General features: G+C 42.8%; 1 protein-coding gene across 2 annotated transcripts in view; it reads left to right on the top strand.

Moving 5' to 3' along the window:
* Positions 1 to 27429, top strand: part of GRIK3 (glutamate ionotropic receptor kainate type subunit 3) — a 230522-nt gene that overhangs the window by 116065 nt on the left and 87028 nt on the right. For both annotated transcript variants that reach the window (XM_024738787.1, XM_024738788.1), the window contains exon 2: positions 25033 to 25209. In XM_024738787.1, coding sequence (XP_024594555.1) covers positions 25033 to 25209 — 177 coding nt within the window. The remainder of the gene's footprint in view (positions 1 to 25032; positions 25210 to 27429) is intronic.

Genomic DNA, 27429 nt, shown 5'->3' with positions numbered 1-27429 from the left:
TGCTCATGAAGCGTTTGGCACAGTACCTAATTAATGCGTGAGAAGGTACCAGGTACTTCGTCACCATTAATAAGGAACATAATGTCATGAGCAAAGGCATAAAAATGTGGCAGTTAATGGAGTAGTTGAGAAACTGATGGGGAGACATGTACACAGAGAGGTTCAATGAGAGATAAGGCAGAAAGGCCGATGCAGGCCAGATTTATGAAGACGTTGAAAACCAGGAAGAGCACCGGGGCCTGATCCTCTGGGCAGAAGGAAGTCAGGTAGGCTGTGAGGCTGAGCGCAGGCACCAATGAATTTGAGCTTTGGGAGTCCCTGGGGCTGATGCCTGGGGGGCGGGCTGGTAAAAGAGAGGGCGGAGGGGCTGGTGCCACGGTGCAGGGCATGGGCTGGAGGATGACGATAGAGATGGGAAAGACAGATCGCAGAGTCATCTCGGGGCAAAGAGTGACGCAGGAGATGGGGCTGGGAGGTGAAGATGATACCAAGTTTTCCAGCCTGGACCACTGAAGGGCATTGGTGCCCTTCCCTGAGATGGGAAGCCCAGGTAAAAAGTAGGTCTGGGGAGAAGATGCTGTATTTGATTTCAGAAATGTTGGGTTGTAGATATCATGGAGGACTTGAAGGTAGATCAGAAGACAGATTCTTACCCAGACAAAAGCCCGTTCCTTATCCACAGCCTGGATGCTGCCAACCTCTCATCAAAGGCCACATGGAGGTAGGAATGGTGCAGAACACCCCTCTCCCAGGCGACGGTGACAGGTAGCCCACCCAGCCATGACCAGGCCCATTCTGGAAGGGGGCATTGACTTAGTCTGTTTTTGTGGAAAACAAGATTTCACCTGTTTTATTCTCATGGCCTAATTCCCTCTACTTGGAGATACCTAAAGGTTTTTGTTGTTGTTAATTATAACCTTTTAAGTCAATGGAAGAATTAGTTGGAAATGACTGAACCCATACATAGAAAGAAAACTACACACCATGGACTAAATGGGTAAACATAAATCTAGCAACACTAATTTATGAATAACCTACAGATTTGAGGACTCTCTGGGCGCTGGTGTAAACGACCAGGTGAGATCCTTTCCCAGATGAGGCTTAGGAAGGAGATCCCTTCTCGGTTCTGGGCTAGATGCTCATTACCAGTATGCTATTTACAATCTTAGTATGTGTTAGTATGTCTTCTTTGGAAAACCAAAGCAGAGCATGACTCCTGGATCTGCAGAAGCTGTGCAATTTTGGACAAATCACTAACTTCTCTGAGCTTCCATCTCCTCCTCTGAAAAAATGAGGACGATAGTAGAATCCCCCTCATCGAGTTGCTGTGAGAATTAAATGAGCTAATGCGTAGAGAAGGCTTAGAACACAGACTCAGTAGGTATTAGTGATTCTTGTTACTGTTATTATGACTTCTGCACTGCTTTTGGTTCCCCTGCTAATTCACACCGGATGGTTATGCAGAAAATTCTGTCTTTGTGTTTGTTCAAAGTACAAAGTTCTCCTTGGGATGAGAACTCACGATTTACTCTCTTAAGAGCTTTCATAGATATCATACAGCAGCATTAATTATATTTATCATGTTGTACATTACATCCCTACTACTTATTTATCTTATAACTGGGAGTTTGTACCTTTTGACCACCTTCATCCAGTTCTACCTTCTCCACCCACCCCACCCCCACCCCTGGAACCACGTATCTGATCTCTTTCTCTTTCTTTCTTTCTTTTTAAATTAAAGTAGAGCTGGTCTACAATATTGCTTTAGTTTCAGGTGTACAGCACAGTGATCCAGTTATTTTTTCAGATTATTTTCCATTATAGGTTATTACAAGATACTGAATATTGTTCCCTGTGCTAGACAGTAAATCCTTGTTGCTTACCTATTTTATGTATAGTGGTTTGTATCTGTTAATCCCATACTCGTAATTTATCCCTCCCCCACTCCCTCTCCCCTTGGAGAACCATAAGTTTGTTTTCCATCTGTGAGTCTATTTCTGTTTTGTTTTTCTCTGTCTTACATCACTTAGTATGATATTCTCTAGGTCCATCTGTGTTGCTGCTAATGGCAATATTTCATTCTTTTTATGGCTGAGTAATATTCCATTATGTAAATATACCACATCTTCTTAAACTAATTGTCTGTTGGGCACTTGGGTTGCTTGCATGTCTTGGCTGTGGTAAATAGTGCTGCTATGAACATTGAGATGTATGTATCTTTTTTTTTTAATTTAATTAATTAATTTATTTTACACAGCAGGTTCTTATTAATCCATTTTATACATATTAGTGTATATATGTGAATCCCAATTTCCCAATTCATCCCACCACCCCTGAGTTTCATTTCTTTTTATGGCTGAGTAATATTCCACTGTATATATGTGCCACATCTTCTTTATCCATTCATCTGTTGATGGACACTTAGGTTGCTTCCATGTCCTGGCTATTGTAAATAGTGCTGCAGTGAGCATTGTGGTACATGACTGTTTTTAAATTATGGTTTTCTCAGGGTATATGCCCAGTAGTGGGACTGCTGGATCACATGGTAGTTTATTTTTTAAAGAAGCTCCATACTGTTTTCCATAGTGGCTGCACAAATCTACATTCCCACCAACAGTGTAGGAGGGTTCCCTTTTCTCCAGCATTTATTATTTATAGACTTTTTGATGATAGACATTCTGACTGGTGTGAGGTGATACCTCATTGTGGTTTTGATGTGCACTTCTCTAATAATTAGCAAAGTTGAGCATCTTTCATGTGTCTGTTGGTCATCTGTATGTCTTCTTTTGAGAAATGTCTATTTAGGTCTTTTGCCCATCTTTTGATTGGTCTGTTTGTTTTTTCTATATTGAGTTTTATGAGCTGTTAGTATATTTTAGATATTAACCCCTTGTTGGTAGCATCATTTGCAAATATTTTCTCCCATTCCATAGGTTGCCTTTTCATTTTGATGATGGTTTCTTTGCCATGCAAAGGCTTTTAAGTTTGATTAGGTCCCATTTGTTCATTTTTTCTTTTATTTCTTTTGCCTTGGGAGACTGATCTAAGAAAATATTGCTATGATTTATGTCAGAGAATTTTTTTGCTTATGTTCTCTTTTAGGATTTTTATGGTGTCATGTCTTATATTTAGGTCTTTAAACCATTTTGCGTTTATTTTTGTATTTGGTGTGAGGGAGTGTTCTTATTTTATTGATTTACAGGTAGCTTTCCAGCTTTCCCAACACCACTTGTTGAAGAGATTGCCTTTTCTTCATTGCATATCCTTTTCTCCTTTGCTGTAGATTAATTGACCATAGCTGTGTGGGTTTATTTATGGGCTCTTTATTCTGTTCCATTGATCTATAGTTTTGTTTTTGTGCCAATACCATGCTGTTTTGATTACTGTAGCTTTGTAGTATTGTCTGAAGTCTGGGAGGGTTATGCCTCCAGCTTTGTTCTTTTTACCCAGGATTGCTTTGGCAATTCTGGGTCATTTGTGGTTCCATCTAAATTCTAATATTATTTGTTCCAGTTCTGTGAAAAATGTCATGAGTATTTTGATAGGGATAAGATTAAGTCTGTAGATTGCTTTGGGTAGTTTGACCATTTAAACAGTATTAATTCTTCTAATCCAAGAGCATGGGATATCTTTCTATTCCTTTGAATCATCGTCAGTTTCCTTTATCAATGTTTCATAGTTTTCAGTGTATAATCTAGAAACCCCTTTGGTTAAGTTTATTCCTAGGTATTTTTTTGGACCCAATTTTAAAGCTTTTTTTTTTTTTTACTTTCTCTTTTCTGATATTTCATTATTAGTGTAAAAAAATGCAACAGATTTCTATATGTTAATCTTGTATCCTCCTGCCTTGCTGAATTCATTTTTTAGTTCTAATAGTTTTTGTGTGGAGTCTTTAGGGTTCTCTACATAGAGTATCAGTGTCATCTGCAACTGATCTCTTTTTCTACAAGTTTGTTTATTTTTGAAGTATAACTGACCTACAGTTAGGTTGGTTCCTGATGCACAACATAGTGATTCAATATTTCTATACATTACAAAATGATCACCATGATAAGTCCAGCTACCATTTGTCACCATAATAAAGATATTAGAGAATTATTGACTATATTTCCCATGCTGTACATTTCATCCCCATGACTTTTGTAACTGGAAGCTTGTACCTCTTAATTTCCTTCACCTATTTCACTCATCTCCCCACCCCTCTCTCTCTCCTCTGGAAACCACCTATTTGTTCTGTGTCTATGACTCTGTTTCTCTTTTGTTCTGTTTGTTCATTTGATTTGTTTTTTAGATTCCACATATAAGTGAAATCATCCAGTATTTCTTTTTCTCTGTCTGACTTATTTTGCTTAGCATAATACCCTCTAGCTCTATCCATGTTGTCACAAAGGGCAAGATTTCATTCTTTTTAATGGCTAATATTCCATTGTATATATATATATATATATATATACACACACACCACAACTTCTTTATCTGTTCACCTATCAGTGGACACTTAGATTGCTTCTATATCTTGGCTACTGTGAATAATGCTACAGTGAACATTGGGGGTGCGTATATCTTTTTGAATTAGTGCTTTTGTTTTCTTCAGAAAAATACCCAGAAGTGGAATTGCTGGACAATATGATAGTTCTATTTTTAATGTTTTGAGGAACTTCCATACTGTTTTCCACAGTGGCTGCACCAATTTACATTCCCACCAACAGTGCACAAGGGTTCCCTTTTCTCCACATTCTTGCCACACTTATTTGTTGTCTTTTTGATAACAGCCATTCTGACAAGTGTGAAGTGATGTCTCACTGAGGTTCTGATTTGCATTTCCTTGATGATAAGTGATATTGAACTTCTTCTCATATGCCTGTTGGCCCATTTTTTAATCAGTTGTTTGGTGTTGAGTTGTATGAGTTCTTTGTATATTTTGGATATTAATCCTGCAGATATCTTCTCCCATTCAGTAGGCTGTGTTTTCGTTTTGCTGATTGTTTCCTACACTGTGCAAAGGCTTTTTAGTTTAGTGTAGTCTCATTTGTTTATTTTTGCTTTTGTTTCCTTTGCCTGAGGACACAGATCCAGAAAAGTATTCCTAAGACCAATGTCAAAGAGTGTACTGCCTATGTTTTCTTCTAAGAGTTTTATGGTTTCAGGTCTTACATTCAAGTCTTTAATCCATTTTGAGTTTATTTTTGTACATGGTCTGAGAAACCAGTCCAGTTTTATTCTTTTGCAGGTGGCTATCCAGTTTTCCTAGCACCATTTATTGAAGAGGCTGTCTTTTCCCATATTGTATATTCTTGCCTCCTTTGTTGTAGATTAATTGACCATATAATTGTTGGTTTATTTCTGGGCTCTCCATTCTGTTCCAATGATCTATATGTCTGTTTTTTGTCAGTACCATACTGTTTTGATTACTGTAGCTTTGTAGTATAGTTTGAAACCAGGGAGCGTGATACCTCCAGCTTTGTTCTTCTTTCTCAAGATTGTTTTGGATATTCAGGTCTTTTGTGTTTCCATACAAATCTTTGAGTTATTTGTTATAGTTCTGTGAAAAAAATGCCATTGGTATTTTGATAGGAATTACATTTAAAATGTAAATTGCCTTGGTTAGTGTGATTATTTTAACAATATTAACTCTTCCATTCCATGAGAACAGTATATCTTTCCATCTCTTTGTGTTATCTTCAGTTTCTTTCATCAGCATTTTATAGTTAACTTCCTTTACAGGCCTTTTGCCTCCTTAGTTAGATTTACCCCCAGGTATTTTATTCTTTTTTATAAAATTGTAAGTGGGATTATTTTCTTAATTTCTCTTTCTGATACTTTGTTGTTAGTGTTTAGAAATGCAACTGATTTCTGTATATTAATTTTATATTCTGCAACTTAACTGAATTCATTTTTTAGTTCTAATAGTTTTTTCAGTAGCATCTTTATGATTTTTTATATATAGTGTCGTGTCATCTGTGAACAGTGACAGTTTCACTTCTTCCTTTCCAATCTGAATTCCTTTTTTCTTTTTCTTGTCTGATTTCTGTGACTAAGACTTCCAATACTATGTTGAATAAAAGTGGTAAGAGTAGGCACCCTTGTCTTCTTCCTGATCTTAGAGGAAATGTTTTCAGCTTTTCACCATTGAGTATGATATTTTCTGTACGTTTGTCAGATATGGCCTTTATTATGTTGAGGTATGTTCCCTCTATACCCACTTTGTTGAGAGTTTTTATCATAAGTAGATGTTGAATTGTGTCAAAAGTTTTTTCTGCAACTATTGAGATGATCATATGATTTTTATTCTTCAATTTGTTAATATGGTGTAGCACATTTACTGATTTGTGGTGATATTGAAGCATCCTTGCATTGCCGGGATAAATCCCACTTAATCATGGTATATGATCCTCTTAATGTATTGTTGAATTTGATTTGCTAATGTTTTGTTGAGGATTTTTGCATTTATGTTCATCAGTGATATTGGCCAGTAATTTTCTCTTTTTTTAGTGGTTTCTTTTTCTGGTTTTCATATCAGAGTGATGCTGGCCCTATAGAATGAGTTTGGAAGCATTCCTTCCTCTTCAATTTTTTGGAATAGTTTGAGAGAAATCAGTGTTAACTCTTCTTTAAATGTTTGGTAGAATTAACCTGTGAAGCTGTCTGGTCCTGGACTTTTGTTTACAGGGAGTTTTAAAATTACTTATTCAATATCATTACTGGTAATTGGTCTGTTCATATTTTGTATTTCTTCCTGATTCAGTATTGGGAGATTATACGTTTTCAGGAATTTATCCATTTCTTCTAGGTTGTCCATTTTATTGGCATATAATTGTTTATAATAATCTCATATGATTCTATTTCTGTTTTGACTTCTCCTCTTTCATTCTGATTTTAATTATTTGGGCACTCTCTCTTTTTTCCTTGATGAGTCTGGCTAAAGGTTTATCTATTGTATTTATCTTTTCAAAGAACCAGCTCTTATTTTCACTGATCTTTTCTATCATTTTTGTAGTCTCTATTTCATTTATTTCTGCTATGATCTTTATTATTTATTCTATTAACTTTGGGTTTTGTTTGCTCATTTTCTATTTCCTTTATGTGTACATTTAGGTTGTTTATTAAACCAGTATTTTAAAAATGCAAGCTATTTCTTTTTGCCATGGCTGCTGACAGCCTATGCAGATTTTAAGATTGTGACTTTGTGTATGATGTGAAATAGTGGCCTAGTTTTATTCTTTTGTATGAGGCTGTCCAGTTTTTCCAACACCATGTATTTTTTTCATATGATATCACTTATATGTGGAATCTAAAATATGATACAAATGAACTTATTTACAATACAGAAACAGACTCACAGACATAGAAAACAAACATTGTTACCGAAGGGGAAAGGTGGGGGCAGGATAAATTAAGAGTTTGGGATTAACAGACACACACCACTATGTATAAAATAGATAAATAACCAGGACCTACAGTATAGTAAAGGGAACTATATTCAAGATTTGTAATAACCTATAATGGAAAGAATCTGAAAAGAATATATATATATGTATATATGTATATACGTGTGTGTATATATATATGTATATACATGTGTATATATATATATATATATATATATATATATAACTGAATCACTTTGTTATATACCTGAAACATTGTAAATCAAATCTACTTCAATAAAATGAAAGAAAATGTCCAACACCATTTATTGAAGAGACTTTCCTTTCTCCATTGTATGTTCTTTGCTTCTTTGTCATAAATTAATTGTCCATATATGTGTGGGTTTATTTCTGGGATTTTAGTTCTGTTCCATTGATCTGTGTGTCTGTTTTCCAGCCAATACCATGCTATTTTGATTACTATAACTTTGTAATAAAATTTGAAATCAGGGAGTGTGATACCTTCAGCTTTGTTCTTTTTTCTCAGAATCGCTCTGACTATTTTGCCTTTCATGTTTCCATATTAATTTTAGAATTTTTGTTCTATTTTTGTGAAAAATGTCGTTGAGATTTTGATAGGGATTGCATTCAGTCTATATATGGCTTTATGTGATATGGACATTTTAACAATGTTAATTCTTTCAGTTCATGAGCCTGAAATATCTTTCCATTTCTTGGTGTTTCTTCAATTTTATTCAACAATGGCTTATAGTTTTCAGTGTACAGGTTAATAAATTTAACTTCCTTGGTTAAATTTATTCCTAGATATTTTATTTTTTTGTAGTTGCAATGGAAAATGGGATTGTTTTCTTAATTTTTCTTTCTGCTAGTAAATCAAAATGGATCAAAGACTTGAATGTGAGATCTGAAACCATAAAACTCCTAGAAAAAATATAGACAGTGCGCCCTTTGGCATCAGTCTTAGCAATATTTCTGGATGTGTTTCCTCGAGCAAGGGAAACAAAAGCAAAAATAAACACATGGGGCTATATCAAACTAAAAAGCTCTGCACGGCAAAGGAAATCAACAGAACAAAAAGACACCTACCTAATGGGAAAAGGTATTTGCAAATCATATATCCAATAAGAGATTAATATCCAAAATATGTAAAGAACTCAACAATAAAAATACCAAAGAACTTGATTGAAAAATTGGCAGATTTGCCAACGTGAAAAGATGTTCAACATCACTAATCACTAGGGAAATGTGAATCGAAGCAATTAAATATCACCACATGCCTGTTAGAATGGCTGTTATCAAAAAGGCAAGAAAGAAGTGTTGGAGAGGCAGGCTGTGGAGAAAGGGAACCCTCGTGCATTGTTGGTGAGAATGAAAACTGGTGGAGCCACTATGAAAAACAGTATAGAGGGTCCTCAAGATATTAAGAATAGAATTACCATATGATCCAGCAATTCCACCTCTGGGTATTTAACTGAAGAATTTTTAAAAACCACTAATTTGGAAGATACACGCACTCCAATATTCACCACAGCGTTTTTTACAATAGCCAAGATGTGGAAACAATCTAAGTGCCCATCAACAGATGAATGGATAAAGAAGACGTGGTATATGCAGTTGACCCTTGAACAAAACAAGGATTAGGCGCACAGTCGAAAATCCAACTATAACTTACAGTCGACTCTCCATGTAGGTGGGTCCTCTGTATCCGCCATTCCACATCTGCTGATTCAACAAACTGTAGATCATGTAGTACTATGATATCTACTATTGAAAAAAAATCTGCATGTAAGTGGACTCATGCAGTCCAAACTCATGTTGTTCAAGGGTCAACTGTATATAGAATGGTATACCACTCAGCCATATCAAAACAAGATGAAATCTTGCCATTTATTAACAACGTGGGTGGACCTTGAGGGTGTTAACATAAGTGAGGTAAGTCAGACAGAGAAAGACAAACACTGTATGGTTTCACTCAAGTGTAGAATAAAATAAAATGAACAAGCCAAACCAAACAAGAACAAACACATAGATACAGAGAATGGAGTAGCAGTTACCAGAGGGGAAGGAGTGTGGGCAACACGGGTGAAAAGGGTCAACTCTGTGGTTATGGAAGGAAACTAAACTTTTGGTGGTGAGCATGCTGTAGTGTGTACAGAAGTCGAAATATAATATTGTACACGTGAAATTTATATAATATTATAAACCAATAAAATAAAAGAGAGTGCAATTTTGCTGCAGTCCTGGGAATGCACCTGCTGTCCTGCCTGTTATAAATTTGGGCTTTTCCGAGTGGCTGTGACTAGAGGGGATTGCGAGTCTTTCTGGCTTTTGGTAAGAAGTGTTCAGCTTTCTGATCTCAATCCTTCCTATAAGGAATCTCCCCCACCACTTTAAAGCCCCAGATTATATTCTTACTCTTTGTGGTGTCCCCTCCTATCACGTCAATGCATAAAAGCCACCATCCATGTGTTACCTCCCTGAAGTTTCGTTGTTTAGCCATCTCATGCTTGCTTAAACTTGTACGTTCCATACATATTCCTTTATAATTGAGAAATACTTATTAAGTGCCTACTATGTGCCAGGCATTGTTCTAGGCACTGGAGAGAAAATAATGAACAAGCTCTTTATGCTCAAAGAGCTTATATTATAGTGGTAAGGGTGGAGGACGAGGCAGACTATAAACTAGATAACAGATATTTGAGATCATTTCAACCTGCATTAAGAGCTTTGGGAAATAAGCAGGGTATTTCACGGGTAGGGGTCTCCCCTATTGTTTATCTGCTGTGTGCCTGGTGCGTGACACATGGGAGGTGCTTCCTGAGTGTTTGGAGAACGAAGGAAGGGCTGAGTAGATGAACAGCTCTATCAGTGGTGTCTGTGGGGGTACAAGGTCACTTGGAATTCCTTTGTAGGAGCTGAGAGCTTGTGAAGATGCAAGCAGTCTCATTTGCTAATAATCATAATTAAGTCAGAATTTCTTATTTCAACCCAGTGCCTTGGGGAGAAAGGCACAAAGCATTTGGCTGGTGAATTGGCTCCCCATGCTTCCCTCCCTGCTGTGCCCCCGCCCCTGTGAGTTGAGTGCCCACACCTGCCTAGGGGCGCACGCACACATAGACACATGCTAATAAGAGCCTAGCAGAGTAATCACGCCTCTAAGCTGTGTTAAAACAACCCATAACTTGTGTCCCAGAATCAATCCAGTAAAAACAAAACCCGTCACATGGACCCCCTGACTGTAAGTAGATCAAATACTTTCAAAGTATACTTTGTTATAATTTCTTCATTCTTTCTTTGTGTGTCTCTGGTGCTCAGGGCTGGGGACCAGGTTATGTGGGGCAGACTGAGATGTGAAGGCTTTAGCCCTGAACCTCAAATAGCTCATTCCTCAGAAGGGGAAAAGAAACTTTTGCCCAAATCACTGTGACGCAGCAATTCCCGAAGCATGTTTTCAGGGAGATGCTCTGCCAAAAGAGGTTTCCATGGTTGTCAAGTAAGTTTGGGGAATGTTGTCTATGCTCCCTACCTCTCAGAGGCTGCCCGTGAGTGCAGCAAATGCCCAGAGAACTTCTGCAGGAAAGGAACCTGCTCAATCTTGTGGGGGGTTTTTTGGGGGTTTTTTTGTTTGTTTATTTTCTTAAGTTTTGGCTGTGTTGGGTCTTCATTGTTGCACATGGGCTTCTCTAGCTGCAGCGAGTGGGGGCTACTTTTCGTTGCGGTGTGTGGGCTTCTCATTGTGGTGGCCTCTCTTGTTGCGGAGCACGGGCTCTAGGCACGCGGACTTCAGTAGTTGTGGCACGTGGGCTCAGTAGTTGCAGCACGTGGGCTCAGTAGTTGTGGTTCGCGGGCTCTAGAGCACAGGCTTGGTCGTTGTGGCACACGGGCTTTGCTGCTCTGCAGCATGTGGGATCTTCCCACACCAGGGCTCGAACCCATGTCCCCTGCATTGGCAGGCAGATTCTTAACCACCGTGCCACTAGGGAAGTCCTCGATCTTGTTTAACTTCTACTTTCCCAAACATATGGAAGACTTCAGCCTCCCTACACGCCGACGGTAGTTTCCCAGCGTTGCTGAAACAGCAATGACACAATTTTCCCTCCAGTCAAAACAGAGGTGCCCATTCTCGGTTCTACCCAAGGCAGCTTAGTGGGTGGAATCGGAACCCGGACAGGGAGAGAAGAGAAAGCGACAGGACATGTCTCTGGAGCAGGAGAGAGGAATCTACTACTCCTGGCTGAGGAACCCCGGCTCCCTCAACTGGGGTGGTCCAGGTACCATGGGGCTGCCGCATGGGTGTCCCTAGTGAATAGGGAGCTCTGGGAGGGACCAGAGGGGTGCCAGGGTCAGCTGGGCTGTACTGCCTAATTCCAGGAGGCCAGTGCAAAATCACAAGCTGAGACCCCAGAGGAGGTCAGTGTATGTGAGCAGAAAGTGGACTTCAAGAGATTTGGGCTGCATTTGTGTTGGTTTTTTTCTTTAATGGGGGGCAGGCCTGCAGGATGGGTGGGCCGAGGGCAGACAACCATACTGATATTTTCAGCATCTTGAAGTCCTGTCTTTAAGAGCTCCCACCGGGGAGAGGTGTACCCAGGAGGCCCACCTGGGAGAGCTCATCCCAGAGTCAGGAGCCATGGGGGAGGGGGTGGGGGCGGGGCCTGCAGGTCAACTTTGTGTTGCGGCCTAATCAAAACAACACGTGTTTTGCTCCATCAGACCCCCTTCTGTCATTCCAGCAGCATTGTCAGAGAAGAAACAAAACAGAGAAATGGAGGTTGATTCTATAATTAGTGCACTTTCTTCACTGTTCATTCAGGATCTCCAGAGATCAATTAGCTTGCTTTTAAGCTAAAAGGCATCTGAATAAGTATTTAACCTGCATAGCAATTGATACTTAAAACAGATGAGGATGGGATTAATAATGCAGAACTGGGCTGGCTCCTTCCTCCGCTAATTTCCCAGGTTCTACTCCCCCTGCCCCTGCCCCTTGCCTCTGCCCACACCACATCCCAGTGGCCTTAGACTGGCCTCCTGGCCTCCTCAGGGCAGGGCTGTGGGCAGGCAGGCTGGTGCTGAGGGAGGGCTATCTTCCAGATGCTGACACCACTGTGGAGCGGGGCCCCGGGTTGGCAGAGGAGCTTCGGTTAGGGCTGCTCTGAGGGTCCACCCCCAGCCAGAATCAGGTCCTTTCTCTACAGCCATCCAGCCATGTCACCGGGCACATGGCACCCTATCTACCCCTGCAAGGGGCAGGGGCCTGGAAGGTTGCCTGCTGAGGGCACGCCAGCCTCAGCTTCCTCCTCTAGTAAGAGCCGGTCACGGCCAGAGATGGGGAGACATAGGAGCTGGCAAACTGCATGACCTGGGTACCCGACCTGCTGGGCATCTTCATGGCAGGTGGTCTGGAGGACATTTGTGTGCTTTTTGCTTTGTCATTTAAGTATCAAAGTCCTGAACAGGAATTAGCTTTTAAAAGCAAGTAGTGTGTGTGTGTGTGTGTGTGTGTGTGTGTGTGTGTGTGTGTGTGTGTACAGGCACGCACTCATGTACTTATGGACGTATTTATTTAATAAACATGTCTCAGCATCCTCTCTGTGCTAGATAGTGTTAGACACTGGAGCGGGAAAGAGATGCCAGGACTACTAAGGTGTGTCTCCACCCTCCAGATGCCCACAGCCTAACAGGGAGGGAGTGGGGGACATGACACGTAACACAGGTGAGGGTGGGTACAGAGGACGAATTTGGAGCTTAGGGAAGGCGTCTTAGTTGGGAGCTCCCCAAAGCGGATCCTGCAACAAGTTAGGGTGCGAGTAGTTTATCTGGGAGATGATTCCAGGAAGTATGACGATGGAGCAGGAAAGTGAGATGGGGAAGGAGGAAAGCCAGTGAAGGTGTGTCCGCAGGTGGCTTGTGCTGTGGGTAACTGGGGCTCAGCCCCGCTGGGGCCCTTTGAAAAACTGGGTAGATCGTGTCTCGGAATTGCACTTTTGAGGGGCGAGGAAGCCGGGGTTCATCCGCCTGCTCCCTGCCTCCTCAGCTGAGGCTCTGCTGAGCTCAGCTCCCTGGCTGTTGTGTTCTGTCCCTCACTTGCCACAGCTGCACCATCGCCAGCGAATTCCAAGGGGGGCAGAGGAAATGTCTGCAGGCAGCCCCTGGCGGGGCATGGGGGAGGGAGGAGGACACAAGGACAGCGTTTGCTACACAAGGCTCAGAAGAGAAATATGGAAACCAGCTTTGGAAGGAGGAAACAGAAGCAAAGGCGATCCAGGCAGAAGGGGAGCACACTCGAAAGCACAGAGGCACAAAGGGGAGGGTGACAAGTACAGTGTGAGTGGAGGATGTCTTGCGTGGAGGAGGTCAGGCTGGCCTGGGAAGGGCCTCGAATGCCAGGCTTATGGCTGGCCTTTCTGCTGTGGGCAGGTGTGCATGGGGGTGGGCTGTGTGACGGCTCTGCCCATCAAGGAGGTGGGACAGCCCCATCAGGGACTCGGGATTCAGGATCTTCTTTCTTTTGGCCCCTCCGGCAAGGCCGCTCACTCACTGCCCCTGGGCCCCTGCTCTTCCACCTGATGACAGCCCATCGGTCATCAGGGTCTCTGGGCAGCACGGGAGCCTCCAGCCATCCTCCCGACATGGTGGATTCTGCAATTTTTTTTTGTTTGTTTGTTTTTGCGGTACGCGGGCCTCTCACTGTTGTGGCCTCTCCCGTTGCGGAGCACAGGCTCCGGACGCGCAGGCTCAGCAGCCATGGCTCACGGGCCCAGCCGCTCCGCGGCACGTGGGATCTTCCCGGACCGGGGCATGAACCCGTGTCCCCTGCATCGGCAGGCAGACTCTCAACCACTGCACCACCAGGGAAGCCCAGATTCTGCATTATTTGACTTGCGTGTCCCTGAGTTGTACAGACAAAGCTCCGCGTATCATCAGATCAATTAAAACAACTGCCACCAGGCTCCAGGACTCCATCAGGAGGCTTCCCCTGGGGCCCTCCGGGATTGCAATCCTCTCCTCAGATCTGTTCTTTCTCTGGATACCCCCATTTAATTTAAAGCCCCTCAGCTTCCCTGTCACTACAAAATTGTAACTTCTTGCCCTTATGAGGGCTTACAACGTGGCTTAGATGATTTATGCCATTTAAGCCTCAAAATAGAGCTATGTTGTAAGTGTGACTAATATCCCTGTTTTCAGATGACCAAACAGAGGCACAGGGCAGGGAAGGGATTTGCCCAAGTTTGCACAGCTGGGAAATGGCAGGGTCAATTCCAATTCAGGCAGCCTGACTGTGGAGTCCACAGGCTTGACTGCACTCCCATTCTGGTCCAGATTCCAGGGTCTTCTTTGATGCTCCCTCTCGCAGGCCCCCACCTCCCTCCTTCATCTCATCACAGATCAGTCCTAGAGAAGCAAACCCAGCAGCTCCCCTCCTGCCTGGCCCCTGCTTCACTCCCTCCCCACTGGCCCTGCCCTAGCCCAAGTCCTCATCCTCAAGAACCTACCCACGGCCATTCTCTCCCTCGCCGGTGCCATGTTCCTTCCACAGCTCAGCGCGGAGCAGGGCAGATGCTGCCTTATCCACGGAGACATCCATGACTCCCTCTTCTCCCTCTTCTCCACCCTTCTAGACATTCTGATCCCATGGAGAGTTTTTACCCATAGCGATTTTATGTGTGCCCCTTCTCTCATTTCCTCTTCCGAGCTGTGAGCTCCCGAAGGCCTGGGAGTATGACTGATCTCTTTCTGACTCATCTAGTGTTCAGCATGGTTCCTTGTTCATGGTTGTAGCCTATAAACTGCCTGGGGAATGAATGAATGAATGAACGAACGAATCAACAAACCCAGAGGAGGGGAGACACACAGACTCCTTGTCTCTCTCCCTCACCCAGGACCTCAGAAAGCCTATGCTTGGCACTTTTCCACTGGGCACTGCTTACCTTCTGTAAACCACCTATTATGCCCAGTGGGGGAAGTCAGCCAGTGTGTCCCCTCATCTCCTTCTGCTGAGACCAGGGCACAGAGAGGCCCAGAAGCAAGTCCCCAGGCACTGCTGAGGCCCTGAAGAGCTGGCTAAGGTGCAGTAGAAAGCAGAGCCTGGTTCTTCCGACCCACGGGCTACAGAGAGCCGCAGGGGCCCTGGCAGGGAGAAGAGAGAGCGCTGATTGCTGCTTGGAACAGACAGGGAGGCGGCGGGGAAGAGGCTGTAGCAACAATCTCACTGATTAGCGTCTCAATCTCTACGACACCTTGGAAACTTCAGAAAAAGAACAAAGCAGACTGGAAAAGAAAGAACAGACTTAGGCCCCAGAGGACTGACGGTGCCTGGGCCTGGTGCTGGGAACGTGAATGTGTCTTGGGACTTGGCTGCCTGACAGACAGGTGGCGGCACGTTGCAGGCTCGGCCGGAGTCTGCCAGGCTCACTGCATTTGGGGCTGGGCTGGCTGGGCTGCTTTTGCAAGGGCCAAATTCAAGAGCACAAAGTTGTTCAAGAGAAAGGAACATCTCAGGACTCCAGACCAGCCCTAGACAGTCATGAGGTCATGGGCTTAATCAGGGGACTCAGTCTTCTGCTTGCATCTGCCCTGGGACCTGTGCGCTGGAGGGTCTCTAGGGCCACTTGCCCAGAGGGAGTGTGTGTTGGGACAGCAGGGGCTGTGGGCGGTGCCTCCTTGCTCTTCATGATGAGACGTGGCAGGACAGCACCGTATATTTGAGGTCACAGGCCACCATAGGTCATCTGGGAGGCAGGGCAATGCCACCGCTTGGGCACATTTCCAGAGACAGAAAAAGCAATCTTAAAGATAAGGGTGTTTGGCTTCCCTGGTGGCGCAGTGGTTGAGAGTCCGCCTGCCGATGCAGGGGATGCGGGTTCGTGCCCCGGTCCGGGAAGATCCCACATGCCGCGGAGCGGCTGGGCCCGTGAGCCATGGCCGCTGAGCCTGCGCGTCCGGAGCCTGTGCTCCGCAATGGGAGAGGCCACAACAGTGAGAGGCCCGCGTACCACAAAAAAAATAAAAATAAAAATAAGGGTGTTTATGCTTAGGGCAGTCAGAATGTTTCTCGAAACATATGACAACATGTCACTGTAGAAGGAGCAAGGAGGAAGTCGGTTCCGGTTGGCACAGCTAGTTCGAGCGTTCCTCGCCCACCCCCCGCCTTGCGTTTCGCTGTCTGTAGATGAGGTTAGTTCTGAGCAGTGGTTTTCATGCTGCGCCTGGTGGAGCCCTGGGGGTTACAGAGCCTTCTCGGGAACTGTGGCATCCAGTCTTTAAGAGTCCAGATGATGGAAATGGGCTTGGGCAGTGGTGTGCTGGTAATCACACTCTCCAGGGAAAAAAAAAACCAGCTCTCATTTGTAGCACCTGCTTATTTCTGTGGTGTAAACATTCTCGTGGCTGCTTTCAAGCTGCCAATGGTTTAGTAACTCACTTTCACAACTCCTGGAAAGGTAACAGTTGACACTAACAAGCTGGCTTTGGTTGCAGAAGAGAATTTACCACATGGTAGTTTTCACAACCCCTTTAACCTCCCTGGGCCTCCGTTTTTTCTTGTGTAAAATGGGGCAATAATCGTTTCTGTCTAATGGGGTTGTAGAGGTTCTTGTAATAAATGAAGCAGGCGGAAAGCGTTCGGCATCATCCCCAGCACATAATCAGTTTTGTTACGGTTATTATTATTATTTGTTTTACCCATTGGGCTTACACTCAAGATTTTGTTGAAAGAAAATGATCCAACTGCACCTGTGCTCCACCCCTGCTAACATCTTCTGGGACCCATCACACAGCACACACGCACACACACACAATCCTATTTCCTCAGCAGCCCTGGCGTCTCTGCTCCATTTTATTAAAGCAGAAAGCAGTGACAATTATTTTCATAATGAACTAGCTCTTCAAATTAATGCCAATTACGCTATGCAATCATGATTAAGATTATGCATTAATCAACGGTGCCAACCTACTTATTAGCCTCTTTAAATAATGATCATGAGAAATGTATGGGAAGGAAGAGAATAGAGAGGAGCCAGTTGAATGGGGGAGCTGCTTCGAAGCGGTGCGGGGTGCTCTTTCCAGAAGCCAAGACCCAAAGCAGCCTTTCTTCCATGGGGTGGAGCCTGAATTAGGACCCCAGCCCATCAGACACCGAGCTTCCAAAGCTCCCTGATCTATAGAGCCCCCTGCAAAAAAGAGAAAGGGGGCAAGAGGACCCAGAAGGGAGAGGGTAGAGGAACCCTCAAAGGTTTTTCAAAGGATGAGGTTCGGTGCTGCCCTTCCCTTCCTCCAAAAGAACTGAAAGGTAAGTGTTGTTGATACTCTCCCTGAAGCAACGTCACCTCTATCTTAGGTCGGGTTCCCCAGATGCAGAGCCTGAGTCAAGGATTCAGATACCTGGGGTCAATAACAGGGAAGAGTGCTCTTTAGGAAAACCCTGTCGGGGAGTGAGCAAAGCAGGATAGGGGAGGGGACAGGGATGGACCAAGATGCAGCCTTGGGTAAGATCTGGTCTTCGTCCGATGCAAGGTGGGGCTGTTGGGAGGGCCTGTGGAGCATACCTGCACCACAGAGTTATACCCACCCTAAGGCAAGGGGACCACCCTTTTAAGTCCCAGTATCATTCAGTCATTGGTTACACACTGCCCCAATGGGAAGAAGTGAGAATAGTTCTCTAGAGAGAAGGGCAGCCTGTGAATGGAACCAAGACTCAAACCCATGTCTGCTACATCCAGAACACACTCTCTGAACCTCTGCACTGTATCTAAACATTTGCTTCCTGGGTGTCCCAATACATTCAAATTTGGGCCATCATCTTGCCCTTAATGTTCAAGTAAAATGACCCATCCTTGCCTGTGTTTGGGGGATAGAGATGGGGGAACAGCCTCTCCCCAGCAACATCTCTGAGATGCCCCAGGGCTTCTGGTTTCTCCTAATCACCTCTTGTTCCAACTTCCTTCTCTGCTGAATTTTCCATCCCCTCTCATCCCACCTCCTGCACCTCTTGTCCTCTTTCTACCCTGATTCACCCTATGCTGGACTCTGCCCACCTTCCTTCACTGTCCCCAAAGAGCACAAGCTGGGGTAAGTTTTCTGTGACCAACTTTACCAAATGATGGGGCTCCTGTAAGGAGGGAGATGACAGCACACACAGATCAGGCTAACTGGGCACTAAGAACCAGACATCACTGTGTTACTATGGCCCTTCCTGCCGTGGCCTCACCCGCCTTTGGTCCTGAGCTATATTGTCCTCTTCTTTCTCTCTTTTTGGGCCCACTTCCTGTCTATTCCCTTTCGCCTGGGCCATTCTCTCCAATCCTCCCCACACAAAAATTCAGCATTCCATCTTTGTTTCTTTTGCACAGCAATTCAGTACTATCATCGTCTTATCTTCTCCATCCAGGCTCTAAGGTGCTTTTCCCTCTGAGATAAAGGCTTCCCTTCCCCTGGAAGAGGTCATAGACTACAGCCCACTGGCCAAATCCAGCTCACCACCTGTTTTTGTAAATAAAACTTCATTGAAACATAGCCTCATCCATTGTTTACATATGCTGCTTTCATGCTACAATGGAAGAGTCCATTAGACCTTCTGGCCCACAAAGCCAAAAATATTTACTATCTGCTCCTTTACAGAAAATATTTGTCAACCCCTGCCCTAGAATGTAGAAGCTCAGAATTCGTTTTGTTTTTCTAAATAGCATTGTTTCACTCCTACTTTAATAACTGCCCTTTACTAAGTCCTCACCATGTCCCATGCATTTAGCTACATTGTTTTCTTTCTTCCACGCAACAATCAACCCTTGGAAGTGTGTACCCCATTTTGCAGATGGAGAAACTGAGTCTCAGAGAGAGTAACTTCCTTCAGTGGGTAGAGCCAGGGTTTGGACTGAGGCCTGACTATCTCTGGAACCTAAGTTAGGAACAGCTGATTACCGTACATGCTGGTTATGGTCATCTATGGTTATCTGTTTATTGTCAGCTGAGTCCTCCTTAAGAGCAGGGGCCCAGGACTGACTTCTCTTATCCCAGCACCCAGTGACAAGTGGGCAGATACCAGTGGGTATTCATGGGACTGAATTGTGTATCCACCGGGCTTGGGTCTCAGTGGTTTGAGACCCCCTCTCTCTTCTCCTCCCCACCTGCCAAGGTCTGAGAGACAAGCAAGGATGTGTGAAGCCCTAGGAAATGGCCCATTGTCCCATGACCTTTGATCCTCATTTGGGATGGGGCTCTCTAATGACTAGATTTCTCCCCAGCCTTTCTTAGAAGAATTTTTTTGGATGTTTACATTTTAAAATATTAAAAATAATACTCATTCATTGTAAATAATATGGAAAAATCAAGAAACTACAAAGAGCAATATTAAAAGTATCCATAAACCTCTTCTTCCCAGAGAAACTCACTGGTACCATGGTATAAATCCTTCCAGTTTTTTTTCTGTAAATATAGTTATGTGCTTTTTATTTGATAAATAGGTTTCATACTGTAATATTATTTTGTTGCCTTTGGGGGTGGGCTACCCGTGTCCCCTGCATTGGCAGGCAGATTCTCAACCACTGTGCCACCAGGGAAGCCCAAGAGCGTTTTTTAAAAGCTTTTTTCCTTATTACCAAAGCTCCGTGCAGAACATTTGCGGGGGAAAGCACTAAGCAAAAGCAATCCGTTATCTTTTTACTTTATAGAAAGAACCTCTGGTAACATTTTGGTGTACGCCCTTCTGGTATGTCCTTTTTGATTTTAATTGGAATTGCATTAAATTTGTAAATTAATTTGAGGAGAGCTGACATCTTTACAATATTGAGCCTTCCCTTCCAGGAGAAAGTTATGTCTCTCCATTTATTCAAGTCTTCTTTTATGTCCCCCAGTAAAGGTTTGTAGTTTTCTTGATAAAGGAATAGCACATTTATTGTAAAGTATCTTATTCTTTCGTTGTTGCTTTTGTGAATAGGGTCTCTTTTTCCCCCTGTAATTCCTCACTGTTTATTGCTGATTTATAGGAAGGCTGTACATTTTTCTATATATGTTTTATATGCTGGTCCCCTGATGAGCTTCCTGTTTACTTTCTACTAGGTTTTGATATGATTCTCTTGAGTTTTTAAGAGAATGGTAATAAGCGTCTGCAAATAATGTGTCTTTTCTCTGACTGCATGACCACGATTTGTTATTTTTGCCTTATATACTATGATTTTAAAGGCTGTTTTATTATGGAGGACGTCTGTCACATATATTTAGGGAGAATGGTATAATGAATCCCTGTGTACCCACCACCTGGCCCCAGCAATCAGCGACCCATGGCCTTTCCTGTCCTATCTGCATTCCCTTCACATCCACCCCTCCCATATTATTCTGAAGCAAATCCCGGACACCATATCCTGCCATCCAACACCCTGACTGTTAATGCCTGCTAGTTGTTCTGCCATATGGATGGGTTTTAATATATTGAGTAATCTGCTTTTGAACATCAAGTTGTTTCTAGTTTTTTCAATATTATTTCAAGATACTATTTCAAGAACATCCTTATACATAAATGTTTATGTTACTCTAACTTTTTCTAAATTTGTATCCATAGAAATGGGATTACTGGATCTTATGGTATTTTGATCCCTTATTTTCCTTGAAACACATACACACAATCCCATGATGGCTTTTCTGATTAGAAATATAACACATGTTCCCTGCAGAACTTTTTGAAAATACAGAAAAAGCACAAAGAAGGGAATTCAAATCGCCCGTAATCCTCCCACTCAGAGAGACCCCCTCTTCACATCTGGGGACGCAGTCTGCTCGTCGTCTTACAGATGTGCTCATCATGTTCCTGCATCCCCACACAGACTCACATGCATGCACTCTCTGTGTTACAAACTGTAAGCCTGCTGGAATACCCACGGGGGTGGGAGGGCAGCAGATTTATTTGTTTACTTTTTAAAATATTCACTGTTTTTTTAAAACAATTGAACAACCCGGATACCCATCAACTGGTGGTGAACGGGTAAATAAAATGTGGTACATCCGTAGAAAGTAATACTATTTAACCATAAAAAGAAATGATGTCCTGACACGTGCTACAACATAGATGGGCCTCAGAAGTGTAATGCTCGGTGAAAGAAACCAGATGCAGAAGACCACACACTGCATGATTCCACTTAAATGAAATGCCTGGAAAAGACCAATCTCTAGAAACAGAAAGTAAATGAGTGGTTGCCTGAGGCTGGAGGATAGGGTGTGAAAACAATGATTGACTGTAAGTGGGCACCAGGGATCTTACCGGGGTGATGGAAATGTTCAGTAGCTGGATTGTGGAGATGGTCACACAATTTAGTAAATTTGCTAAAAATCATTGTACACTTAAAACGGTGAATTTTGTGAAATTTCTTCATGTAAATAATACCACAACTAAGTTGATTTTTTTTTTAAGAATAGAGGTTTATTTTGGGAAAATAAGCAGAAAGAACAAAATAAGAAATCTATTACATAGGACTGTACACTTTTGTTGTTTTGAAATGCCTCCTCTTGTCAATGATATGAATCCCTCCTCATCTTCCTTCTATTCTTCCTCTTCTAACGTGGGGTCACACTGCATCTCCTGCTTTACAACTTTTGTTTTTCACTTAAAAATATATAATGGGGCTTCCCTGGTGGTGCAGTGATTATATCATGGATACTTCCCGATCATTACATGTTTGCTATTATATGGGAATATATAACAAATTGCCAATTGCCATTTATTTACTGTTTCTCTGGTGTTGAGCATCTCTAGATCTGCCTCCTGACACATGATCTGCGTGCCCATCGTTGGAATCAATTCCTAGAAACCAGAGATATGAGTTCAATATGTGAGCATTTTTAAGGCTTTTGATACATTTCTAATGGCCATCAAGGAAGGAGGGTGTACCGGTTCCCACTTCTACCAACAGTTAAGCAAATGATTGTTTCCAAACACCCTCGGCAAAGCTGGGACAGGCAAAAGTGGTATTTCACTGTTGGTTTAAATTGAGTTTATTTGACTATTAGAGTGGATGCACATTTCTTCATATGTGTTAATAGCTCCTTTGTATTCTTTTTTTTTCTTTTGTGAAATGCCCATCCTTGGCCTTTGTACGTTTTTGTACTGGAGGATTTGTCTTTTTTAAGGGTTTTAAGTGCTTTTTATAAAATAAGAACATCAACCTTTATACTGCCATATATGTTACCTATATTATTTCCCGGTTTGTTGTTTGCTATTTAATTCTGTTTATGAAAATTTTGAAATCTACACATTTTATATTATTTCTGTGGAGTTATAAATCTTTCTCCTATGGTTTCTGACTATTGGAATGTCTAGGAAGGCCTCCTCCACCTCAATATTGTAAAATATTCACCTATATTGTCTTTTTAGGTAGTTTAGTAGAGTTATTTGCCCCCCTTCCTTCCCTTACTTTCTTGCTATTTAATCTTTGCTCCATCTGGAACTTTTTTTTTTCTTTTGATATATAGCTTAAGATTGGAATCTAAATTAAATTTCTCCCAAATAATTGAATAATTGTCTCAGCACAATTAATGAATAATTCATCTTCTACCTTCTGATTGGAAATAGCCATCTTTATCATGTCTTAAATACTTATCTCTACTTGAATCTTTTTCTGGGGGCTTTTATCTCGTTCCATTGGCCTAACTGTGTTCTCATATACCATTAGGACATGGTTTTAATTATTTTGGCTTTATGATATATTTTAAATCTGGCAGTGCAAGCTATCTCTCATCTCTTTTTAGGCTGTCTCCTGTTTAATCTTCCAGATGTATTTTAGAGTCATTTTGTCAAGTTAAATAATATATACACACACACACACACACACACACACATATTCTTCTATGATTCTGACTGGAATTACATTAAGCTGAAAAAGTAATTTGGAGAAAAACTGACACCTCTACCCTTGACCCTACCTACCTAGGAACATGACATGTCTCCTCGTTTAAATCTATTTTTATGTCTCTCACTTAAGGTTTTTTTGTCATTTTTAATATTGGAGTTGGTTCATGATTAGTTATTTACTATTCTGTTGATATTGTAAAGGAAATCTTTTTGCCATTAAGTTTTTACTTGTTGTTGCTGATTTAAAGAAACACCTAATTTGTGCTAACTGGTCACTGAACTTGAGTCTCCTACTAGTTCTTACTAGTTTTCATGTTTAGGGATTATTATAAGAGATTTTAGGAAGGCGTTTATATCACTGGCAAATAAGAATTTTTTTCTTTCCAAGGGATGTGCCTCTAAATTCTTTTTCCTTCTTATTTCATTGGTTAATGATGTGGTGTGACTCTACACACCTCCTCTTTTTTTTTCCTTTAATGAGAATGCCTCTAGTGTTTCACCATTAGTGATATTAAAGGCCAATTTGAGCTGAAGATGCTTCAAGGAAGTATCTCTTCTAGAGCTAGATTTTTAAGCATTCTTTTTTTAAACATCTTTATTGGAGTATAATTGCTTTACAATGTTGTGTTAGTTTCTGCTGTATAACAAAGTGAATCAGCTATACGTACACATATATCCCCATATCCCCTCACTCTTGTGTCTCCCTCCCACCCTCCCTACCCCACCCCTCTAGGTGATCACATAGCACCGAGCTCATCTCCCTGTGCTATGCGGCTGCTTCCCACTAGCTATCTATTTTACATTTGGTAATGTGTATATGTCAGTGCCACTCTCTCACATCGTCCCAGCTTACCCTTCCCCCCGCCCCCATGTCCTCAAGTCCATTCTCTACATCTGTGTCTGTATTCCTGTCCTGCCCCTAGGTTCTTCAGAACCTGTTTTTTTTTTTTTAGATTCCATATATATGTGTTAGCATACGGTATTTGTTTTTCTCTTTCTGACTTACTTCACTCTGCATGACAGACTCTGGGTCCATCCACCTCACTACAAATAACTCAATTTCGTTTCTTTTAATGGCTGAGTGATATTCCACTGTATATATGTGCCACATCTTCTTTATCCATTCGTCTGTCGATGGACACTTAGGTTGCTTCCATGTTCTGGCTATTTTAAAGAGTGCTGCAATGAACATTGGGATACATGACTCTTTTTGAATTATGGTTTTCTCAGGGTATATGCCCAGTAGTGGGATTGCTGGGTCATATGGTAGTTCTACTTTTAGTTTTTTAAGGAACCTCCATACTGTTCTCCATAGTGGCTGTATCAATTTACATTCCCACCAAATTTTATCAAATGCCTTCCTGTATTTTGTGAGTTGATCATATCTTTTTCCCTTTGAACTGTTGATGTGATGGAATGATATTCATAGATGTCTTTATATTGAACCACACTTATACTCCTGGAATACAACTCTGTGGTCATGGCATGTTATCCTTGTAATAATATTCTGGTAGATTCTACTTGCCAGCACGGTATTGAGAATTTTCATAGCAATATTCATAAGTTGGTCATTTTATTTGGGCTCTGTTTGTCAGTCTCTGTTATTAGGAATTTGCTAGCTGAGTGAAATGAACTCGGAGGATTTTCATATTTCTTACGCTCCAACACAATTTCTACGTATGGGAGTAATCTGGCATATTATTGAACATTTGGGGGAAGAATCTTGCCCATAATACCGTCTGAACCAAGCGTCTTTCTTGGCAGCCCTCCTCCTTCCCCAGCACACACAATTGTACCCATCTCTCGCAGGAGGAATCTTTGAGTATGCGGACGGCCCCAACGCCCAGATCATGAACGCCGAGGAGCACGCCTTTCGATTTTCTGCCAACATCATCAACAGAAACAGGACACTGCTGCCCAACACAACCTTGACCTACGACATCCAGAGGATTCACTTCCACGACAGCTTCGAGGCCACCAAGAAGGGTGAGTGGGCCGCCCCCACTGCTCTTTCTGGCCTTGGGAGGGATAAAGCTGTGTTTGCTGTCCAAGGTCCTTAAAATGTGCCAAAGCTCTGGTTGGGTTTGGGGCCTAGAGCCTTTTCTGCGTGGTTTCAGGACTGGCCTCTGGCGCGGTTCGCTTAGGCCGTGTCATCTCTCAGGAGCGGCAGTTTGTCCGTCAGGAGTTTCCAGGCCACAGGCAAAGGCCATGAGGGAATGAGGGGGCCTCGGGAAGGGGTGGGGTATGAGAGGTGGGCTCCTGAGATGGGTAAGGAGGCCAGCCCAGGTCTCCAAATCCTCTGAACCAAAGCCAGCACTTTCAAACTTAGTTTTTCTTTCATTGAAATCCTGCCCAGGATATCAGTATTTAAAATATACATAAAACAGATTATGTAGAAGTTCAAATATGCAACACTTACTTGCCATAAAAAGACTTACTAGAAACAAAAACAGCTCCTGTTATGGGTACAACAATTTGACCCCAGCTGTGGATGACACTTGAAGTCTGACATTGGCCTCGGCATTCAGTACGTTTCCATATTATTTTTTTGACTGCATAATAACAAGAAAACCATAATTCACAAAAATAATTGTAGTAAATCCAATCATAGTTTTCCCCATATCTGAATTTTAAGAAATCAAAAATAAAATACTGGGCTGTGTTCTTTCCCATTAGTGACACATTTACAATAAACTCCAATGACTGCACAGAAAAGACTGAAGAACTTTATTCTAAGATCCTCACTAAAAAAACAAGGTAACTTGTCGACACCTGAATGAGCTAGCAGGTTCCAATGTGGCATATAGCACGTTTGAGTATACCAGTATGCTCTTTTCTTGCTGTCTTTAAAAATATCATTCATATATATGTGTAATTGGAATTTAACTTAAAGTCTTAGATAACTCTGGAAATAACTTCCATAGAACCCTAGAGTTCCATGGAACTCTATTAAAAAAAAACCCTCAGACCTAAGGAGTCTCATTCCCAGGGTCATCCTTCCTATCGTATGCTAGCATAGCCCCTTGCTTCTCTTCTTCAAGGCCCTTATCACAATTTGTAATTAAATAATTGTGTGTATTTAATGTCTTTCTCCTCCTCTCCAACACAGCTAGAGGAAGGCTCCTTCTTCTTAACTGATATAGCCCTGGCACCTAAACGACTGGTCTATATTAAGTGCTCAATGAAATGACCATTGAATGAATCAATGAATGAGAGTAGTGTGAGAACGGGGCATGAGGGGCTGAGCATCATTGCCCAGAATCCTTGTCAGCTGAGCTGACAGCATTATCCATGCATCTCGGGGAGACACGCCCATCCACAAGATCCCCTTGGTCTTTCTAAGGGGTTCCCAGTGGCTAATCAAGGTGTCCTGGGCTCTCAGGTACAGACCTGCCAAGGTGCTGCCTGCTGCCATCTCTGTTTCCCAAAACCCCATTGCGGGTAAACACCTCAGTATAGAAAGGCAGAGTAGCACGGGCCTGGAGCCAGACATCCTGGAACTGCCCCCTGTCCATTCTGATATTAGTTGTGTGACCTTTCACAAAACACCCAGTGCCTCAGCTTTTTTTTCGTCTACAAAATAGGCACCTCTGCGAAGTGCTTGGGACAGTACCTGGCACATATGAAGTACCATTGGCCTTGTTCTTATTACATTGGCTGCCTTGCTCTCCACTCCCTGAGCCATCAGGTCAGGGGCCTCACACCTTCAGGCGCTCTCCCACTGCCGGTGCCTGCCTCTCCCACCCTGCTTCTCCTGGCATGGTGTGCTGAAGGTCGAGGGTTTCCTGGCATTGAACACAGCTGTCACTGACATTTTAGAGGCCACTGCCTCAGGGCCAAGCTGCACACAGACTAGAGGCACCCCACCCTGTTAGCCTTGTAGAGTGGTCCTTCGCCCACCACTCCATCCCTCCTCTCCCCGTGCTGACGTGCACTCCTCCCTGCCCACATCCTCCACATCCTCCTAGCTCTTTGCCAACATGCACTGCGGCCAGCACCGTGTGGTCAGGTCTCCATCTCCCTGCTGAGAGTCCATGCTGGCACCCTCTGCCCAGCCTTGTCCAGCTAGAAAATGACTGACCTCAATCAAAAATCACTGCTCAGTGAAAAGGTCAAGACACAGAACAAATGCCCGGAGACGGAACAGAGAGGCCCGCATGGACACGACCCCGCTAAGGGCTGGGTTGTGTCTTCTGTACCTTTTGT

The sequence above is a fragment of the Neophocaena asiaeorientalis genome, unplaced genomic scaffold (genome assembly GCF_003031525.2).
Source record: "Neophocaena asiaeorientalis asiaeorientalis breed wild unplaced genomic scaffold, Neophocaena_asiaeorientalis_V1.1 scaffold106, whole genome shotgun sequence".
Taxonomy (NCBI): Eukaryota; Metazoa; Chordata; class Mammalia; order Artiodactyla; family Phocoenidae; genus Neophocaena; species Neophocaena asiaeorientalis.
This window is presented reverse-complemented; position numbering and strand designations above follow the sequence as displayed.